The sequence below is a fragment of the Erythrolamprus reginae genome, chromosome 3, assembly GCF_031021105.1.
Source record: "Erythrolamprus reginae isolate rEryReg1 chromosome 3, rEryReg1.hap1, whole genome shotgun sequence".
Taxonomy (NCBI): domain Eukaryota; kingdom Metazoa; phylum Chordata; class Lepidosauria; order Squamata; family Dipsadidae; genus Erythrolamprus; species Erythrolamprus reginae.
In genome coordinates, this window is record NC_091952.1 from 207,679,846 (window position 1) to 207,701,108 (window position 21,263).

The 21,263-nt window shown below is 35.9% G+C and overlaps 1 protein-coding gene across 9 annotated transcripts in view; it reads left to right on the forward strand.

Moving 5' to 3' along the window:
• Positions 1-21,263, forward strand: part of DTNA (dystrobrevin alpha) — a 202,305-nt gene that overhangs the window by 160,845 nt on the left and 20,197 nt on the right. For 5 of the 9 annotated variants that reach the window (XM_070747719.1, XM_070747716.1, XM_070747722.1 and 2 more), the window contains 3 exons: positions 9,315-9,407; positions 17,400-17,487; positions 20,145-20,251. In XM_070747719.1, coding sequence (XP_070603820.1) covers positions 9,315-9,407; positions 17,400-17,487; positions 20,145-20,251 — 288 coding nt within the window. Of the gene's footprint in view, positions 1-2,467; positions 2,559-7,897; positions 7,976-9,314; positions 9,408-17,399; positions 17,488-20,144; positions 20,252-21,263 lie in introns of all 9 variants that reach the window. The other 4 variants (XM_070747721.1, XM_070747717.1, XM_070747720.1 and 1 more) reach the window with 2 other exon arrangements.

Below are 21,263 nucleotides of genomic sequence, written 5' to 3' on the forward strand. Positions count from 1 at the left end.
TCTAATGATGTAAATCACAATAGGGGATCTACTTAAGTCTATCTAAGATTATACATTTTTTATTTCTTTTTTATTACTAGATTTATAGGCTACTCGATGACATGACTTTTTTTATATATAAATCAACAAAAATAAACCACTAAAAATACAGAATGCTAAAATATACACGATATATAAATGGGAATATAAAATTAAAATCATGAAATGATGACCACAACCAAAAAGAGATTCCCACTCAACTGGCCCAGATGCTCAGGAAATTAAGAGTAGGAGGCAGGTTCATAACATGGAGCAATAATGTATATTTTGTCAGTTTAATGCTGCAACTTCCACGGGATAGATTAATCAATATCCATAGAAATAGTAGATACTAAAAACCAAGAAGCATATGGCGGTAAACTGAAAGATCTATCCGAAGATTTAATACTTTTACCTACTCCTAGTTCACATTCATGCACTTAATGCTTTGATTGGTTTAAGTAGGAAAAAGATAAAATCATGCAATGGTTATATCTTCTGTCTTAACCTATTGTTTTTACAATATGCAGAGCAGTTTATATCCAGCTCTGATATAATGTTGCAAATCAGTCTTCTGATTTATTTCACTGTCATTGATTTCATATATTAAAAATGATTGCATAAAAATTGTTAATTATCTAGGCATGCAATCTAGAACAGGAGTGTCAAACTCGCGTCATCACATCACATGACATATCGTGACTTCCCCCCCCCCTTTGCTAAGATGGGTTGGTGCGATGAGCACGTGACCCATCTGGCATGCAAGCTATGAATTTGACGCCCCTGATCTAGACTCTCTTATATAGTTCATGTTTGTCAATTCCGGAGAAGGAACTAATTTCAATTCAAGGTTGGAAGATTGAAAGTTTTACTAATTCATATATTATAGGCACATTTGGCCTCTTTGCCTGAACATGAGTCCTGTACAAAAGAACATTCAAGGAGAAGGACATTAAACAAAGGCAATTCTGGATTGAATATTGATAGCCAAATAAAGGCAACTAAGAACTATGATAGGAGCAAGTTCACCAATATCAAATACATTCAGCAAGAATTTCTTAATTCCTTAATTTTTACTTTATACTCAGGTCTAGAAGATTCCATTTGTTGACACATGATTTTTTTTACTTTTGTGATAACCTTTCCATATTAAAAAGTTGCTAGTTTCTTATAATAAATAAAAGTTGGAATATGAAACTGAAGTGATATTGCTTCAACATTTTCTTGTTACTATTTTTAAATTTTTCCATTTCAAATAGATTGAACTAAATTATGTTGAGTATATTGTTCAAAACTTATATAAACATAAAAAAGAACAGAGGTCCAACAGTGCTGCCTTAAAGCAAAAAACAATATGCTTTTTTTGATATGCTTTTAGCGCCCCACTATAGGTAGTCCTTGATTTACAATCATTCATTCATTTAAAGTTACAATGGCACTGAAAGCAGTGGTTTATTATTGTTTTTCAAAAATTTCAAAATGGTAAAAATTTGAACACTTTGCAAGAGGCATGTGTTTATGACAATTGCAGTGCCCTGAGGTAATGTGATTATCTCTTGCAACATTCTGACAAACAAAACCAGATTCACTTAACGACCATATTACTAATTAAACAAACTGCATTGATTCACTTAACTATCTTGATTGACAATGGAAATTTTGGGCTCAGTTGTGATTGTAAGTCAAGGACTATGTATATTCAGTGATCCCCTGTCCTTGGAGGTACAAGTTGGAGTTAATATGGATAACCTCTTCTCCATCAATTTGCTGAAAACCATTGAAGTTACAGCCCATTATTGCATTTTTTTAAAAAAATGAAAACTATGATAGTTATATTGAAAGCAGCAAAAAAACAGCACTATGTTTATTCCTTATCAGATTGTTTATTTTCTCATCCCCTTCTCCTATATGTATTCTTAAGAGTGATATAGATGTGCATGCCATGTAGTTTAGTATTATAAGCCATATTTGTTACTTTGCCCAGAAACACATTTGGTTGTAAAACACTCCTTTGTGATTCCATTATAAACACAGTAAAAATACTACGGTATATAAAATCATAGAGAATGTGCTGTGTGTTTAATTTGCTTATTTGAGTTTCTATGAAGAACATGCAAGCCACCCTTCCTTAATTATTGTGGCTTTACAAATCTCTTACAAGGGCAAAATCCTTTTTATAGCCTATTATATGATAAATGAATTGTTGGGATTTTTTTACACTTAAGAATATTTCCTCTCACTCCCTGATATAACTAGTAGTATATTCTAATTATTTTTATTCCTAGGTCTTCTTAACTTGAATTACATATTTATACTTTGTTATTTAAAGGCAGCAGTCTTTATTCGGTGGAACTGAATTGGATGCATTAAATCCCCATCATATATATCCCCAATGTGTATTTCTGAATATACATCCTGTTAATGAGATTTCATTGTCTGATTCATTCAGGTTACTTGAGAGTATAAATATAGACAGTCCGGTGGTTGATGAGCATGCTATTATAAACCTGTATGTAAATAAGCTACACAATTCACGGTCAGTATGAGAACACTAAACTACTAATTGATGTAGTTCTGTAACCTGTACACTAAAACCAATATGTTACATATTAGTCATTCCGTAAGAATACTAATAAAAGAAAAAGGCTTTTAAAAATAATAATAACAAGAATGTTTTAATAGTTTGAACTGGGTTTCAAATTAATTCCATATTAATTTGAAATTTCCAATTTTTAACTTACTTACACTTTGTACAAGATAAGCATTCAAATGCACAATATTGTTTCAATAAATTAGCATCTGATGTTAGGTATGGGTCAAGGAGTGCAGTGCTTACCCTTGTTAAGATATTGCTAAAGCCAACCTTCCTGGAAAATTTCACCCAATTTCCAATCACCTTGTATTATCTGGACTTTTCACTTATTTATTTATTTATTTATTTATTACTTAGATTTGTATGCCGCCCCTCTCCGAAGACTCGGGGCGGCACTTAGGTTTTTCAGAAACTGAAATAGAACTTGATGAGTTCTGGGAAGGCTGGAATGGTAACGCTATAAGCAACCTGGTCCTCCTAGGTCAACTGGGGATTTTGCTAACACCAGTCTGACTATCCTTATGAATCAGCTGCAGGATATGGGAATTGGGGACACATAGTGATACTCCTTTCTCTGTGAATGGTTAGAGTGGGTGTTGATAGGAGAAGGGAGATTGACTTCCAAAGTCCTCGTTTTGAGGAGTGACTCAGGGCTCAATACTCTTGTCCCTCCTGTTTAATTTCTACCTGTGGTCATCAGTTGGGGGGTCAGGTATCATCAGAATATGTTTAGCAGTTACACAGCTCAACCACTAGCAAACCAAGCAATGATGTCCAAACCTCCCCAAGTGCATGGGAAGCTGTTGAGATATGGATGAGGATGAACAGGGTTGTGCTCAGCCCTAACAATTCTGGATATCTGGTCTTCCTGTTTGTAAGGATTTTTCTTAGTTCCTACTATGTGAATTTCCCTGATTGCCTATTGTCATATTCATGTCCCTTCAACTTCATTATGTCTTTAGGCCTGGGGTTATGCATGTTGGGCAAGTCCTCTTTTAGTGGTGGATGAAGTGATTGTATATTGTGCCTCTTAGCGTTTTCCCTCTGTATACCTGTTATGCTTGGTTTTATATTGTTTTATATTTTATTGTGTTTTTAGTTTGTAAAGGTGTCCAGAGTTGTCTGGGTGTCTTAGAAATTTGGTAAATAAATATTTTCTCTCTTCAATTATCCAGTTTGATTAATCCTATAATGATGACTTTCATTTTTCTTCCAATAATTATTTTATCAGAGGAATTCCCCAGGTACAGGTCTTATTCACGCATGGAGCAATTATGCTTAAATATCCTCAAGGTCCTACTTTTAAGATTCTTAGAAATAGCTGGCCAGACATTCTTACATAATGAACGTTTAAATATACTATATGACCTGTTGATCTTACCCATCTAATGTGTTACCTATGCAATAATAATTCTTCTAAAATCTATTCATTTTTCAAAGAAGCATATAATACTCCCTATGTAAAATGTACCTGATTTGAATCAGATTTGATAGATATTTCATAAAGTTAAGATCACAATTCTATATATTTGTCCATTAACCCTATAAACTTAGTTCTAAATAATCTGGTACAGGACTGCAATATAAGTAAAGCATTTTCAAATGAAGAACAGCCTACTTTCAACTCTGACAAAACATCATAGACAAAATTCAGAATACAACATAACTCATTCTGGGTGTCTATATTTTGTATGTGTATAAGTATATATAAAATAACAGCATTCTGAATTTAAAACAGGAAAATTCAGAAGCAGTAAAATGGAGCTTGCTGTTAAGTGACAAAGCAAAGAGTCTACCCAATCTAGACTAAAAAATAAATGAGGACACAGTGAATGCATTTAATCAATTTCTAGTAGTTATTGATAACCTGAATAATACTTAATGAATTAAGCCAATTCATTCTTTGCAATCTGATATACTTCAGCAGCATTCAGAGCAATTCCCAGAAATCCCAGCTGCCTCCATTACATCGGAAGGTTATGAAGAAAAGGAGGAGTAGCCAGTCGTCAGGCTTTCTCCTTGAATTATCTTTTTGCAGCCCTTAGATTCTCTTTGCTAAAACCTGATGGCATTTAAAGCAGGAAATTGTTCAAAAAGATACTTATTCAAGTACCTTTTTGAGGGTGCGGTATGGGGTTAATGGGGCTTTGATTAACAGAATTCACACAACTAAAGGGATAAGGCAAGGATGTATCCTGGCCCCATTATTATTTAGCTTTTTTATCAATGACCTGCCAGGATTAATGAAGGATCCCCTAGTATGCATGCCAATGATCCTAAATATTTAGTGTAACAGCTTGCTTTATGCTAATGATATGATTTTATTTTCATACTCACAAGTAGGATTATATAGACTATTAAGAAGATTCAGCTCTTATTGCCAGAATAACTCCCTAATCATTAGTAAATCTAAATAAAAAATAATGTTTGGAAAACATCATCCAAGATATAGGTGGCAGTTAGATGGTGAACCAATTGAACAGCTTAACACTTTTGTATATTTAGGCGTAATTTTTTCCAAGACTGGATCTTGGGCTAGCCATAATCAATGGAGTATATTTAGAGCAAAAGCCCATTTGAATTTACTGCTTAAACTAAAAAACCATAGTTATCCAGGGTCCCTAGCCCCATTAATTAAAGTTTATAAAGCTAAGGTTACCTCTTTGCTCTTTATATGGAGCAGACGTTTGGGATCTATACTCAACCACAGTCCCAGAACAAATACAGTCCCAGCATTTGAGATGTGTTTTGGGTGTAGATCCAAGAACATATCCTGCAGCAATTAGAGCTAAATTGGGAATTCATACAATTCATGCGCTATCCAAAATTAGAGCATATACTGTAGCTACTGTGGCAAAGTCAATGAAATGGAGACTGATAAGACTCCCCAATTGATGTCTACTAAAGCCAATAAAATTACAATCACAAATCTCCTGGATCACCAAACTAACAAATTTTGTAAGATGCTGTGGCCTTCCTATCTCTTGCGTAACAGAACATCCCTCCACCCCCCCAAAAAAGAGCTGCCCAAAAAATTAAGGATATAGAAGCACAAAATGATATAGCTATCCTTAGTAAGTTGGGTAACTTGAAATGGCTGAGTAAATACAAACATGCTTTTCAAGTAGACAGCTGTTTGAAGTTACAACTGCCAAAACATCTTAGGGAAATATTTACAAAACCAAGATTCGAACAGCTTGACACAATGGTCAGATATGGGAGATTCCATTCTTTACCCTACAATTAAAGTGTCTGCATTTGCAGGGCAGCAGAGGTAGAAGACCTGGCTCACATCCTGTTTGATTATTGCTTGTATAAGGGGGTGAGAGAAAGGTACCTTGGTCAAACAAATGACCTCATACCAAAACAACTTATCTTACGTACTGCCAGAACCTGAAAATAACACAGCACAGTACTTAAACAAAAGAGTTCAGTTGAGATCTGCCTAAGTGGGACTGATTGGAGTAGATTGCAAGGGTGACACCAAAATATAATTTTTATCATATTTTATTTATATCTTAAATTATTGTATTTTATTCAATTTCTATTTTAGACTGTTCTTTATTCCAACTTCATTTTAAATTATATTTTATTCCAATTTCATTTTAAACAAATTCAATTTTAAATTGCTTTTATCAAATTTTAGTAATAATTTATTTCTGGAACTTTTCACTTTGATATGGCCCAAGGGCTTATCAATAAAGACTCATATTGACTCATGTCTTACATGTTGAGGAAACGTATGGAACTCGTGATGTTCATCAAGAGTACAGAAAAGTGCAGATTCTATGTCAAATTCCAAAAGGCTTGAGAGTTTAAAATATTTTCTGCTAAATTTATAAAGTAAGACTGAATAACTCCAATCCTGTCTTCAGTTTGATCATCTTAATTCAGATTGCAGATTTTGGCTATATTGGAATCCTAATATTTTCATCCCAGAAAAAAATAGCCTTTAAACACTAGCATTTAATTTTGAATTAATATTTTGATATTTTAGAAATCAGAGTGAATTTACATCTCATTTTATTCTCTGTTCCTAATTATATTTATCATGGCACATTTACCACTGATGGAGATATTAATGTTCCTATGAAGTGATGCTCTTCTGAGAGATAATTGCCCTTTGGGTACATCATAATTTCCTTTTACATATAAAGAAATATTCCTAGCATAAAAGAAAAATAGTATCTCCCAATTTTGTCCCCTGCACAAATAGAACTTTGTTCATACCGAAACCTGCTTCATGGGACTTTGAATCATCTTCTCCTGAATTAGATGTCAGTGATATAATGATGTGGACTCATGAAAACATAAGTCCACATCATTATAATGATGGAGCAGCTGCAGATTGAATTGGATTAAATAAATATTAAAGTTCATTTGGGACTAACTGCATTGTGCATTAGGTAAAGTTTTTTCCCTTCGTTATATCATCTTCTCATATTATGTTTTAAACAGAGGAATCCACTATTTTGAATGAGATACAGGCATCTATGGTTTGGCTATACTGCAAATTATAACTAGTAGCTGTTATGAAGAGTCTGCTTTCGGGAGTGACAAATAGGAATGGAGTAAAATGATTCAGGGCAAGGTTTTATAATACATTTCATTTTAAATCTGTTTTTAAAGTTCTTTCAATTTTTTTTTCAGAACTGCCTTCAGAAATGAAATTTTGGTTTTTAAACTAAGCCTTAAAAATGCATTGAACTATCAGTGCAGAGATACCTAAACAAATATACTTTTCTAAGTTTAAATTAAAGTCTTCACTAAGTGCTTCTTCAGTTTCATGTAGATTTTCTTGAAAGTGGCAGGGTTATTTTTCTCTTAAAAGAATTGTTCTTATTGCATTCTCATAGTTCCTGCAGAAACTCTATGTTGAAAAATAATTTTTGAAGCATTAGTATTTTTCATTTTTGTTTCTGTCTAGTGTGCAACTCTTACATAATTTTTAGCATCTGTTTTTAAGTATATTATCAAAGTATGTTTAGTTTTTATTTAAGTACTTATTCCCAAAGTTGTTATCATTTAGTGGGCAATGCATTTATAGTTGTGAAAAATATTCTGCAGAAAAAGTGTTGCAAGTTGTTTTACACTTATGCAATGTTTAATTTTTATCATTATAGATTTAGACTACAATCCTGTGATCGGGTATTTATATTGTACTGGGAGAAGCATTCTTAGTTTTGAGTAGCCATTCATCATTTTTATTATTAATTACTTAGGTTTCAGTTAGTGAACAGGTTTCAGGAATAGTTAGCTGTCAGTATTTATTATCTTATTAACTAGCTCTCCTTACAAGATAATGAAGTAGAACAGGACAAATTGCTGGCTAGGGCTGTTCCAGGTTTTTTGAAAGGCAAAAGGGTAAGTTTCAAAAGGCATTAGCAGTGTCTACTTACACAACTAAAGCAAATGCCTTTTCCTTTCAATATATTATATATTTTACTAATGGTATAACCATAGATAGTTTTAATTATCATGCCAGAGGAATTAAGTGTGTTCGCATACACACATTATACAATTTTAATCATTTTCCAATATAATCTTTTAGAATATAATTCTACGTTTTGCTATGTATCTATCAGGATTTCATATATGTGCAGATTAAATAGATAATCTGTTTTTGCAATTCAATAATATAGTTCCTAGGATTCTGTCCTTTTTAACCGGCATTTAAAGAAATCATATATATGTTCCTTCCTAAAAAAATATTTTCCATTGAAAACCTAGCATATCAGTGAGATGATCTACCTTTAACGTTCTCTGTGGTATACTAGGTTGCCTTATGTAAATAATATGTAATGGGCACAAGCCTCTTCACCCATAATCTTCTGCATGCTGTTTGAAAGTTTTCATTCCTGGGAACTATTTAACATGACTGCTCTGTTTATAAAGATTAGCAGTACAGTAAAATATCTATTACAGTGTTCCCTCGATGTTCGCGGGGGATGCGTTCCGAGACCGCCCGCGAAAGTCGAATTTCCGCAAAGTAGAGATGCGGAAGTAAATACACTATTTTTGGCTATGAACAGTATCACAAACCTTCCCTTAACACTTTAAACCCCTAAAGTGCAATTTCCCATTCCCTTAGCAACCATTTAGATCATTACTCACCATGTTTATTTATTAAAGTTTATTTTAAAAAATATTTATTAAAGGCAGATGAAAGTTTGGCGATGACATATAACATTATCGGGCAGGAAAAAACGTGGTATAGGGGGGGAAAACCGCAAAGTATTTTTTAATTAATATTTTTGAAAAACCGTGGTATAGACTTTCCGCGAAGTTCGAACCCGCGAAAATCGAGGGAACACTATCATTGAAATTGTTTCTGAATATATTTGGTTAGGATTTGCAGTTAAAATCAGTAACTTTTGTAAGATTTTTTTTTTTACACTATGCTTCATGGTAGCACTAATCCTAGGCTAGTTTCTGCATGTCCTTAAGCATCACTGCCCTTAAAACTTTGTAGCTGGTCTGTATGTACTGTGCTAGCAAATTGATCCCTTTGCTCTATAGGCCTGCTATCTTTAAGTTCTGTCCTGAGCTCTACCTGCAATGGTTGGGTTTGGTAACAAACTGAAGAACATTTGACTGCGCATTTGTAAATTCCCATTTCGCACTCTTACTTGCTCCTGCTTTCTCTGTTTTATTTCTCTTTGTCTGTCCGGACTACACCCTCCTCCCCTCAACCCTGTTTCAGGTTACAGTATAGCCTCGATGTTGCAGACAGGCTGGCTGATGAACATGTTCTCATTGGGTTGTATGTCAACATGCTCCAGAACAACCCCTCACGGTTAGTGCAGGCTGGGTGCCTTGATGGGGTCTCTAGAGAAGAGGGACACAAGCCTGATCATCCAATGGAGGTTCCTCAAGAATGGAGCAGATCTGACTTGATTGAACTGGTCTTCTCATTCCCTTTTATTACCGCAGCATGCTAAATTTCATAAATAGTTGCCTTGATTAGAATTATTGCCATGAATATTGATTTGCATTAGTGCTTATGATGCAATCATTCATGTGTTTATAAATATTTTATTCAGTGGGAATCATTTATCTCAGTATCATACTATTTGGGGTACAACAGCCCATGTGAGACAGCTTAAAAATATTTTATATGCTCTGAGCACATGAAAAATATTTGGTTGTAGCGCCAACCTCTACAATATTTGCTGCCAAATTACAACTTTTAATTTTTCAAAAATTAAGATTTTAAATTTGCAAAGGGTAAATTATTAAATAAGGAATAATTATAATTATTTTTGAGTATTTAGTAGTATTAACCGTATTGTACAAATTTAATATACATTTAAGTATTTATTTAGCCCTAGTACATACTACTTTACCCTCATCCTATTTTCTTTTCAGAATGTATCCATTCATGGGGGAACTATAGCTATCAGGTCAAAAAAAATTTCAAACTCCTGATCTACAAATACTGCACAGCACACTCTTTTTTTACATGGGAGTGATTTCTAAATAAAAATATGTACAGTGGTACCTCTACTTAAGAACTTAATTCATTCAGTGACCAGGTTCTTAAGTAGAAAAGTTTGTAAGTGGAAGCATTTTTTCCCATAGAAATCAATGTAAAAGCAAATAATGCGTGCAAAACCATTAGGAAAGAAATAAAAGCTTGGAATTTGAGTGGGGGGAGGAGGAGGAAGAAGAGGAGAGGGACAGTCGCTGCCGAAGGAAGAGGGTGAGATGAGGGGAATAAAAAAATCCAAAACTTTAAGACTTAAAAGAAAAAAAAGATGGACACTGAGGCGGCGAGGAGGAGCACGCACCTTCTTCCATTCGTTCTGGGCTGCTAAAGCCTCCTTAAATGCCACCAAAAGGCTCCTCTGGCAGCCCAGAAAAGCCTGAGATGGCCAGGATTAAAGAGGGAATGGCAGGAAACTGGCTGGGCCTTTATGCCACTCTCAAATTTCCTGGGAAATTTTTCTGGGCTTGGGTTCTTAAGTAGAAAATGTTTCTTGAGAAGAGGCAAAAAAATCTTGAACACCCGGTTCTTATCTAGATGTAGAGGTACCACTGTATAACCTTTACTGAAAAAGCTGCATTAAATACAGATTCAACATACAGGTTGTACTTGGAGAATTGGGAATCAAACTATTAACAGTAATGTTACTGATAATTGTTTAAATTGTGTTTTAAATGTACAACATTATATTTCACTCTTTTTGTTATCTTATGTTTCACTTTAATCTTGAGAAATAGATGCAATTGTTGATCAGGCATGTAATAAGCTCATAACTCAGCCAAGATTTATGCCTATTTCTTTCAATCCTAAAATTATTTAAATTGGATTGGATTAACAAAAGTATAAGGGAGAGTTCAATTATTAAAAGTGAAGAAAATTGATATCTATCCAAGTGTACTTCATCGGGGTCACTGTGATTCACACTGTTGAGCTATGTGTTTGCATAAGCCACACTGAGACTCTTATAGAGTTTATAGAAACCATTGGTCAGATTCCTGTCCCTTCACATACTGTGCAAGTAGACATAATCCCAGCTTTTCTGCTTTTCAGTTGTGGCAACATCAGCACATTTGTTCTTAAACTGATCATCAAATTGGTTTATGGGGGGAAAATCAGCCTTTTTGGAGAGGGTTGCTTAATCTTCTCTCATCTCTTCTTTAAAATACTTTACAACTGAGCAAGGATACCTTATTCTCTCATCTCATCTGATTTTTGGTTTTATACACCTAAGGATTCTTCCCCCCCCCCCCAAACATATCAGTATTGCTAGAGTAAAGTGTCTCCTTCAGATAGGCAAAAACTAACTTTTTAAACCTTTTCTAAGTTTAAAAAGTCGACAAGCCCTGTATCATTCACAAAAACAGTGCTCTATTTTGCACTGTACTTTATAGATTGGCGTTTGATCACTCCAACTTCATCCTGGAAGCCAGTGTGCTTGGAAGAAATAATAGCCCACCCTCATCAACTGAACCCTACAGAACAGCCATAGTGTCAATTAAGTATGGCCATTGTCAAATCACCCTTGGGCAAAATATCTGTTTGCACTACACCAGGCTCATAATTGCCAAAAAGGCTTCAAGAGTTGTTAACCTACTCTTATGTAGCTTCTGCTCCGGTAATCTCACACTACTAACTAGAGCATACAAAACTTTCGCCAGACCAATCCTTGAATATAGCTCATCTGTCTGGAACCCGTACCACATTTCAGACATAAACACTCTAGAAAATGTCTAGACATACTTTACTAGAAGAACCCTCCACTCCTCCACTCGAAACAGAATACCCTACGCAACTGGATTTACAATCCTAGGTTTAGAAAGCTTAGAACCACATCGTCTTTAACACGACCTAAGCATAGCCCATAAAATCAACTGCTACAATGTCCTTCCTGTCAACGACTTCTTCAGCTTCAACCACAACAACACATGAGCACATAACAGATACAAACTTAAAGTAAACCGTTCTAAACTCGACTGCGGGAAATACGACTTTAGTAACCGAGTAGTTGATGCATGGAACTCATTATCAGACTCTGTAGTATCATCACCTAACTCCCCCAACTTTACCCTTAGACTATCTACTGTTGACCTCTCCTGATTGCTAAGAGGTCAGTAAGGGGTGTGCATAAGTGCACTAGTGCCTTCCGTCCCCTGTCCTAATGTTTCTCTTTTATTAGTATCATGTATATAAATATTATATCTCTGTATACCACCAATATGTATGTGACAAAACAAATTGGTGACAAAACAAATAAATAAAATAAATAAATAAATAAAATAAATAAAATAATGGGATCATTTGGCACCAATTTGCCTGGACTAGTATTTATTCCTCGTCTTTCAAAGACATAAAATATGTAAATATTCTTCCCTAGCATTGGTCCAAGTTAATAGTTGCCCTTTTACTATAAGATAGCTGAACATCAATGTGCTTCAAATCTATAGTCAAGCAGCAGCAGCATTTGCCACATTCCTCCAAGCTATATTCCCAGGGGTCAACCATCCACTATTGCTCATCACATTAGATTGGTCACCTCTCCCAGAGAGATGCAAATCTTTGAAAGGGCAATCATCTGTATGGTCATTTTATGAAGATTAGATCTTCAGGTAAGCGTGTTTTACATGCATGACTGCAAATCGCAGAAAACATGATAAAACGTTTGAATATTTAGCTGTAATTTTCATTTTATATTAAAATAACAAAAGGTTATTAAGAGCCTATGAGTCTCTCCAGAGCTCTGTAGGAAATATATTATCTACACATTTTTATATCTTGATTCTGCCTGACATAATATGGAAACAAGTCCCTAACAATTGCTTAGAAACATAGAAGACTGACGGCAGAAAAAGACCCCATGGTCCATCTAGTCTGCCCTTTTACTATTTCCTGTATTTTATCTTACAATGGATATATGTTTATCCCAGGCATGTTTAAATTCGGTTACTGTGGATTTACCAACCACGTCTGCTGGAAGTTTGTTCCAAGGATCTACTACTCTTTCAGTAAAATAATACTTTCTCATGTTGCTTTTGATCTTTCCCCCAACTAACTTCAGATTGTGTCCCCTTGTTCTTGTGTTCACTTTCCTGTTAAAAACACTTCCCTCCTGAACCCTATTTAACCCTTTAACGTATTTAAATGTTTCGATCATGTCCCCCCTTTTCCTTCTGTCTTCCAGACTATACAGATTGAGTTCATTAAGTCTTTCCTGCTTCTATGGAGGATTTCTGGCAACAGTAACAGGGGAAGGATGACTACCTTGTTACCGTTTAATTTCTCAGAAGCCTTCATGTTACACATATAGAACTGTGTTCCAAGGTTGGAAATGGAAGGGACTGCTCTTTGATAGTTCTCTTCTTTCCAAAAAACAGGAAGGTGGAGGATAATTCATTAGTTTGAAGTCAGAAATCATTCATATGCTGAAGATACTCACCTTTTATCTCAGCTAGCAACTGAATAGGAGTGTCCCAGGCTCTAGACAGAGACATGATAAGGCCTAATCCCAACAAGTGGTATAGAAACATTGTGATTTCAGATAAATTTGATCTTTAATTCTGAATAGGATCATGTTTTGCCAGTCAGAATTAGCCCATAAAATAAGGTCCTTTTATTCTCACAGCTACCGCTTGACGAGGAGCAAGCAGCAGCTGTGAAAAGAGATCTTTTCCACAGTGCTCTCCTGTGCATCATCGATAAATTGTCCCACCTCGTTTTTACTTATGCTTTAGTTGCCTGTTGTTTGATTATTGCAATGCTTTTACATTGGACTCCCCTTAAAGACGACTTGCAAAACTTCAGCTGGTCCAGAAAAAGTGGCTGAGACAGATGACTATTAATCAGTCCACAGTATAACTGCTCTGAGAATTGCACTATTTACCAATGTGCTTCATGGTGCAATTTAGGGTCCTGGTCTTGTCAGTTTCATAGTGCTGTGTAGATTAAGACCTTCCCAGTATGTATCTTTGGAGCCATGTATTCTCAATGACTTCTGCTCATCTATTAAGATCAGAGAGAAAGCACTTTATCACAGGCCCTTTTTCAGGAACTATCATCTGCAGAACCCATGGCACAAAACTTCTTCAATTGCTGCTCCTATTTCTGCAACACCATTCATCCAGCTATTACATTGGCTCTTGAATTTCTGAGTTTTCAAAAACACCTGTTTTTGGCAGGCATGTGAATTGTTGCTAATGACGCCTAAGATCTTTAGACTAATATTCTTCTTTATTATTTTTAATTAGATTACTCTATAGAATATGTACACCTTTAGAGGTCTACTATGATTGAAGCCCAGCAAGTAGTGAAATAGGCAGACACATTTGTTTATGTGTAACTATATCTGTACCACCTATATTTATGTCTAATCTATATCTCTGTATCTATCCATCTATTTATCTTTTGATATTGTGATCCAATACATAACCTCAGAATGCACTGGCTTCCTTAAATAAATGCTATTGGGTGAAAAAAAATATGCTTAAAGAAATGCTATTGGATGTGGGGAGAGGAATTATAAGAAATACATATTCATAAAAATGAACAGCACAAGAAGTTCAGAATTTTGTACATTATGTGGCTTTTTTAATGGGTTGAGAAGCATTGAGTTATTAAGATCATCTAAGATGCCAGGGAATACACTGGCCTACTGTTACATGTTATTTACAAGCAGTTGCTGGTCTGGAGAATTCAGAATCTGAAGACTTTAATCTTAAAATTCTCATCTTAAATCTATTAATATAAATATACAGGCTATCATTTGAGGATCTGATGATTTCAGAAATAAAATAGTGTGCTTCAGCTTGCTTTTAGCTGTTGTTTTTACACTGTGCTTCAGAGCATACATAGTGCCTTGTATTTATTGAAGTGTGGATATAATTTACCGGGGCACATTAATAGACCTAAATCATCTGGACTGATTTAGAGCACATAAGTCCCATTCTGTAATCTCACCATTGTATCACTTGAGAAATAACTCATTTGTAACCCTGTCTTTTTTATTGTGTGTCTATCACAGCAGCATTGTATAATTCCCCACCAAACCAGAAGCAGCAAGATAAATTCACATGTTCAGGTGTCACAGCACTAGAGGAATGGACTGGTTTTAGTTGGAGTTGCAACGTTTAGCTTTCCCTGCTGTTTTATTCCATCAAGGAGTCTTTTAGATTAAGAATTATGTAAATAATCTTTCATCTGCTAGTTGGTTTTTTGTTTTTGCTTTAAAATATCTGGCAGTAGATTCTTCTTCCTGATCAGGTTGAAATGTCGTACAATTACTACCTCACTGAATAATTGCATCCCTCTTTCAGCCTAATGCATTATCACAATCCTTATTTGTGTTATTTTATCTATCTGTTAATTATCTGTATGAGTATGCATGCCCAGAGGTGGGCTGCTAAAGTGGAACGGTGATGTGTTCTTGCCCCTGTGGCTCTGAGTGGTAGCGGAATCCAGTGCGATTTTGCTACTGCACCTGTGCAGGTATCAAAATTGCACGTGGTGACGCAGGTGTGCCCGTGTTTCGCTGCGTTTTTTTGCTTACGCATGCACCCAGAAGCAAAAAGGCATGCCGAAACATGGATGCACCTGCGTCTCCATGTGCGATTTTGCTACCTGCATAGGTGCCATATCAAAATCATGCTGGACTCCACTACCACTCAAAGCACGGGGGCGAGCACACATCACCATTCCATCTTGGCAGCCCACCTCTAGGCATGCACACACAATTTAGGCAGATTTGTTTGGGGGGAGAGTGATCCCATAGCCTATATCTACAATTTCTATTCAGAATTTTCGGTGTTATTTCCACCTGCTACTTAAAAGCTTAAGAAAGTGTTCATAGCTTTGTCTAGTCTTTGGTTTAGAACGGAAATGTTCTGGTTGAGTATGTTATTAAGGTCTTGTAATCTTCATTTGCAACATTCCCTGATACTTTCCCACAACTCAATGAGGTCTGGGAAGCTTACAGGGAAAGTCAGTAGGAATAGCATGATTGCGGCTGATGACTGGACTGTGGTTTTGACTTCCATTCTCTGTTTAGATGAGGAAATATATCTGAAAGGATGACCCAGCAGGTCACAAGTTGTCTAGTATATTATGAAAGCTTTGTTACATGTATCATTATCCTGAAAGCAATGTGAAATAGCTAAAATGTAGTTATTTCTCATTGTTACAAAGAAATTACCAGTACTGTATTATTATCTTTCATAATCCTTACAACAGTAGGACACTAGAATGAAAAAAAACTAAAAAGTGTGGGGAAAATGATTTTATTTTAGTTAGTTTAAATCCAAATTATCATTGTTATTCTTTTATTTTAAGAAAAAAGAAGATGCTTTGACTTTTAAATTTTGCTAGAAGAGGGGAAAATATTTGCTTTGCGAAATAGAAGTGACAGAATGATTTTAAGCTAAGGAATGATGGCAAAAGTGTTACGTTACAGCTGCCTTTCCGAATAGAGTCCTCCTGGGTGTGTTGGATAGTATGATGATACATGTATTTATTTGTTTGTTTGTTCATTTATTTATGTCAAGTGCTTTTATGCTGCTTCAACCAACACAGATGTAAAGTAATATCAAAAATGTAATTAACAATAAGAAATAGGGAAGTCCTAATACATTTGGAGTAGATACGATTCATTAATCTAGGAATATAAACAAAAAATGAAGATGATGGCCATTGCCCATGATAGTTGATTCTCTCTCTCTGTTGTATGTGGGAGAGAGGGAGGGAGGGAGGGAGAGAGATTATTTGCCCAGAAAAATAGGTGGATCTTCAATCACACCATTGCAGCCACATATGTTTAAATCATACCCTGTAGACATCCTTTGTTCCAGCAACCTATTTCCAGCAGTAATCACTCAAAAACGTTTGAAAAACCCCTACCACGGTTGGCAAAAAAAAAAAAAAGCTCCTTGTTTAGAGGCATGCTGTTTCTGATTATGGCAGGTACTTTTTGATGGCATGATTCTAACATTTGGTTAATTTAATCCCTATGAAATTGTCTAGTTCCTTTGTAAAGTCGCTAAAGTCAGTAATTTGTACCGTCTTCATCAGCTGGGAATTCCTCACATTGCTTAATTTTCTTTTAATTGCTCTCAAACTAATTCACTTCATCTAGAGATATAGGGTTATAGAAAAACATTGTATGTCAATTTTCTCCCTCTTTTCTATGATTTTATTAATTTTTATCATGTCTCCCCTGCCATCACCTTCACAGATATCATTTCTAAATTAAGGAGCATTATCCTCTTAACATTTATATTAATGTTTTTTTCATTGTTCCTTGCCCTTCTCCTATAACAGTTTACTTGACAGCCCAAACCGTCTAGATGAAGAACATAGACTGATCGCCCGGTATGCAGCAAGACTGGCAGCAGAGACTACTTCATCAGTAAGTAATTTTAATTAGAGGAGGAGAACCTGTGATCTAGAAATTAAAGCTACTGCCTTACAGGCAGACTCCCCAGGTTCAAATCCCGGTAAGGGTATGGCTAGCTGATGAGAGCAAAATAGCTTGAAATAGATCTATACTAGTCTTCCTTCCTTTTCATTATCTGCAAAAATATGTCACACACACACACACACACACACACCATATTTTTTGGAGTATAAAATGCACCAGATTAAGGAAATAATCTGCTTACCAGGTATTCATCTTGCTGGTGTCCTTAGTCTGATCAGCTTCAGCACATTATCTTATCCGCTGGTTAGGGCTGGAAAAACCATTATTTGGAGCGATTAGCAATGAAAAAAAAAGCCTGCAAGCCAGTAAGAGCTGGTAAGATTGTTAATGCCTTGTTAGGGCTGGGGGAGAAAAGCTTTGAAAAAGCTACATTCAGAGTACCCAAATGCACCCAAATTTTTAGCCCCTTTTAGGGAGGGAAGATGCATCTTATACTCTAAAAAATATGGTGTTTGTGTGTAGGTAAGTAGATGGATGGATGGATGGATGGATGGATGGATGGATGGATAGATAGATTCGATAGATAGATAGATAGATAGATAGATAGATAGATAAGATTAGATAGATAGATAGATAGATAGATAGATAGATAGATAGATAGATAGATAGATAGATAGATAGAAAACAGACAGACAGACAGTCATCATACTCTAAAATTGGCTTTTCCCTTGGATGTGCTTGTTTGCATCTAATGAACCTAAATATAGTTAAAGAAAATTGGTACAAGCACCAGCCCTACCATTAGGCAACTGAAAGAACTGTCTCGGATGGTGGATAGTTGATGAGGGGCAACCATGGCAGTCTTTTATGTATTTTTCCTGAAATATCTGTTTTCTCTTAGAAATTAGAATACTTCATGCTACAGAACTAGTTCCAGGTGTCCTGAAGTAACTTCCTGCCAGTTGTTTAAATTAACAAAACCAACTAGTGTAGTATGTACAAACATATAAACTTCACCTTCTTAATTTCTGCTTGTGGAAAACATTTAGGCCTTTCAGTGTCTTATAGTTGTAAATTTTTAAGCGTTTCGGTTATGCTATTTCATTATTCAGTGTGTTGTTATTTCAGCATTGCTTTTCAATTTGTATTTTTGCCCTTAAAACAGGGTATGAATTTATATGTAAAATAAATAAATGACAATTATTAGTACAATAACAATATTAATAAGAGCTAGCAAATTCTAAAGAACAAAACAATTTGTCCTATTAAAAGTCTTCAGTGAGATTTAAAAAAACCTGGCTCATTGGTTTGCGCACAGTCTTTGGTGTTGCTAAGGCTGGGCTTTTGAGATTATTTGTCTTTGCTTCTTTTTTCTTTCAAGGCTTTGAGACAGCAACAAGCTTCGTTCACTTAATTTCTTTGTAGCATTAGAAAATAGACTTCTTGTCTTAAAGAAAAACAAATGGTGGCTTTGGGAGGTGTCCACTGATGCAGACACAATTTCTATGTATAAAATAAAAGCTTTGGAGATTTGATATTGCAGGGACAACAAAGGGAAAAGCTCACCCAACAATGTAGCTTTAGGGTAAAAGGGCCTTCAATGAGCAGGTGGGCTTTGTTCTTCTTTCACCCCTGTGTGTTTTGAAATTTCTCTGATACATATTGTACCTTAGTTTTTCTGTGCCTCAGAAAAATGATCTGTACCTTATTGTTAATGTTTGCAGTTGATTTGGAAAGCCTTGAATCAATATAATATTTATTGTACCTCAGATAAACAAAGAACATTATGTAGTCACCCATGCAATGTGCAGAATAAATTCTTGCCACAAGCAAGTTATTGATTATACAGCACCTCATTCAATAACATTAGCCAATGGATGATTGCCTAATACTATCGTGAAACTTGTTTTCCATTTTCTGAAAACTTATTTTAATTTTCAGAGAGGCTGCTGGTCATTCCCTCAGATTTAATTAATTTCTTTCATTTTTGTGGTATTTTTGAATCATTTAGGGTAGTGAAATGTGTGTGTGTATGTCTACTATGCACACCAGCATCATTGTGTATGTACCTCATTTGCCTGTACTTCTTATTAGAAGCATTATATAAGGAGTTGCCTTAAAATGTTGTACTGGCCAGAAACATACTAACTTAATAAAGTCTACTTGGGGCCATTTTTGGCCATTTTTTTCACAAAATCCCTAGGATGTCTCTGCAGGCTCCCCAGACCCTTTGCCCACTCATTTATGTGTGGGGGGGGGAACGGGCGAAAACCAGCCCATTTTTCGCAAAAATAGGGCCATTTTTGCCAGCACCCAGGAGCTCTCTGCAGGTTTCTCAGACCCTTCATCCAAAAATGGGATGTGGGGGCAATGATTTGGGACAGCAAAAATGGCTGCATTCAGTGTATAAGACACACCAACATTTCAATCCTCTTTTAGGAGACAAAAGGATGTGTCTTACACTCTGAAAAATATGGTAATGTGAAATCTCAGCTAAAGTGAATTTTGAAATCAGAGACTTAGCTATTATACTATACTTATGGACATTATACTTAGATATACTAAGGGACAAAACTACCGTTTTCTTCCTTTAAATAATATTCATTTACATATATATGTGGTAACTTGTTGAATCTGTTTTGCAGCAGCCACAACAGCAACCACAACAAAGAGGCACTCCAGATATTTCATTCTCTATTGATGCAAATAAGCAACAACGACAGCTTATTGCAGAACTTGAAAATAAGAACAGGTAAAGTCTCAAAACCTACATTAAGCCATGTATGTCTGTGGATGAAACATATTGCATATATAGTTGGTATCAAGGCAAAATTCACAACATTACATATAAGGAATCCCACAGATACATTACAGATGACCATCACACAGAAGAGTTTACTTTTTTTAATATGCCATGACATTATTAGAGTTAGTATTTTAAAACTATATTTAAGATTTTTGTGATAGAAATCTGTCATCCCTTTTCTTCAGAAAACACAATTTAATAAGGTGAGAGAAAGAAAGAAAATAGGGTTGAAAGAGAAATAATATGATAATACAGTGATCCCTCGATTTTCGCGATCTCGATCTTCGCGAAACGCTACACCACGATTTTTCAGAAAATATTAATTAAAAAATACTCCACGGTTTTTTTGCTATACCACGGTTTTTCCCACCCGATGACGTCATACGTCATCACCAAGAGTCACTTCTCTGTCTCTTTCTCTTTCTTTCCTGTCATTCTCTGCTTCAATCATTTTCTCATTTCTCTTTTTTTCTCCCCTTTTTTCTATCATTTCTCTCTCTCTTCCTTCCACTCTTCTCTCTCTCTCTTTCTTCCTCTCTCTCACTGTCTTCCTTCCTTTCTCATCTTTCTTTCTCTCTCTCTTTCTCTATCTTGCTTCTTCCTCTCTCACACTCTCTTCCTCCCTCTCTCATCTCTTTCTTTCCTTCTCTCTCTTTCTCTATCTCTCCCCCTCTTGTTCTCGAGCGGCAAACGGCGGCCGGGCAGGCGGGTGAACAGGCGAGCGGCAAACGGCGGACAGGCAAGCGGCAAACGGCGGCCGTCCGGGCGGATGAACAGGCGAGCGGCAAACAGGGGACAGGCAAACGGCGGCCGGGTGGGCGGGTGAACGGACGAACGAGCGGCGGGTGGGCGAACGGACAAGTGACGAACGAGCGGCGGGCGGGTGAAAGGACGAGTGGCGAACAGACGAACGAGTGGCGAATGGACGAACGAGCGGCGGGCAGGCGAAAGGATGAGC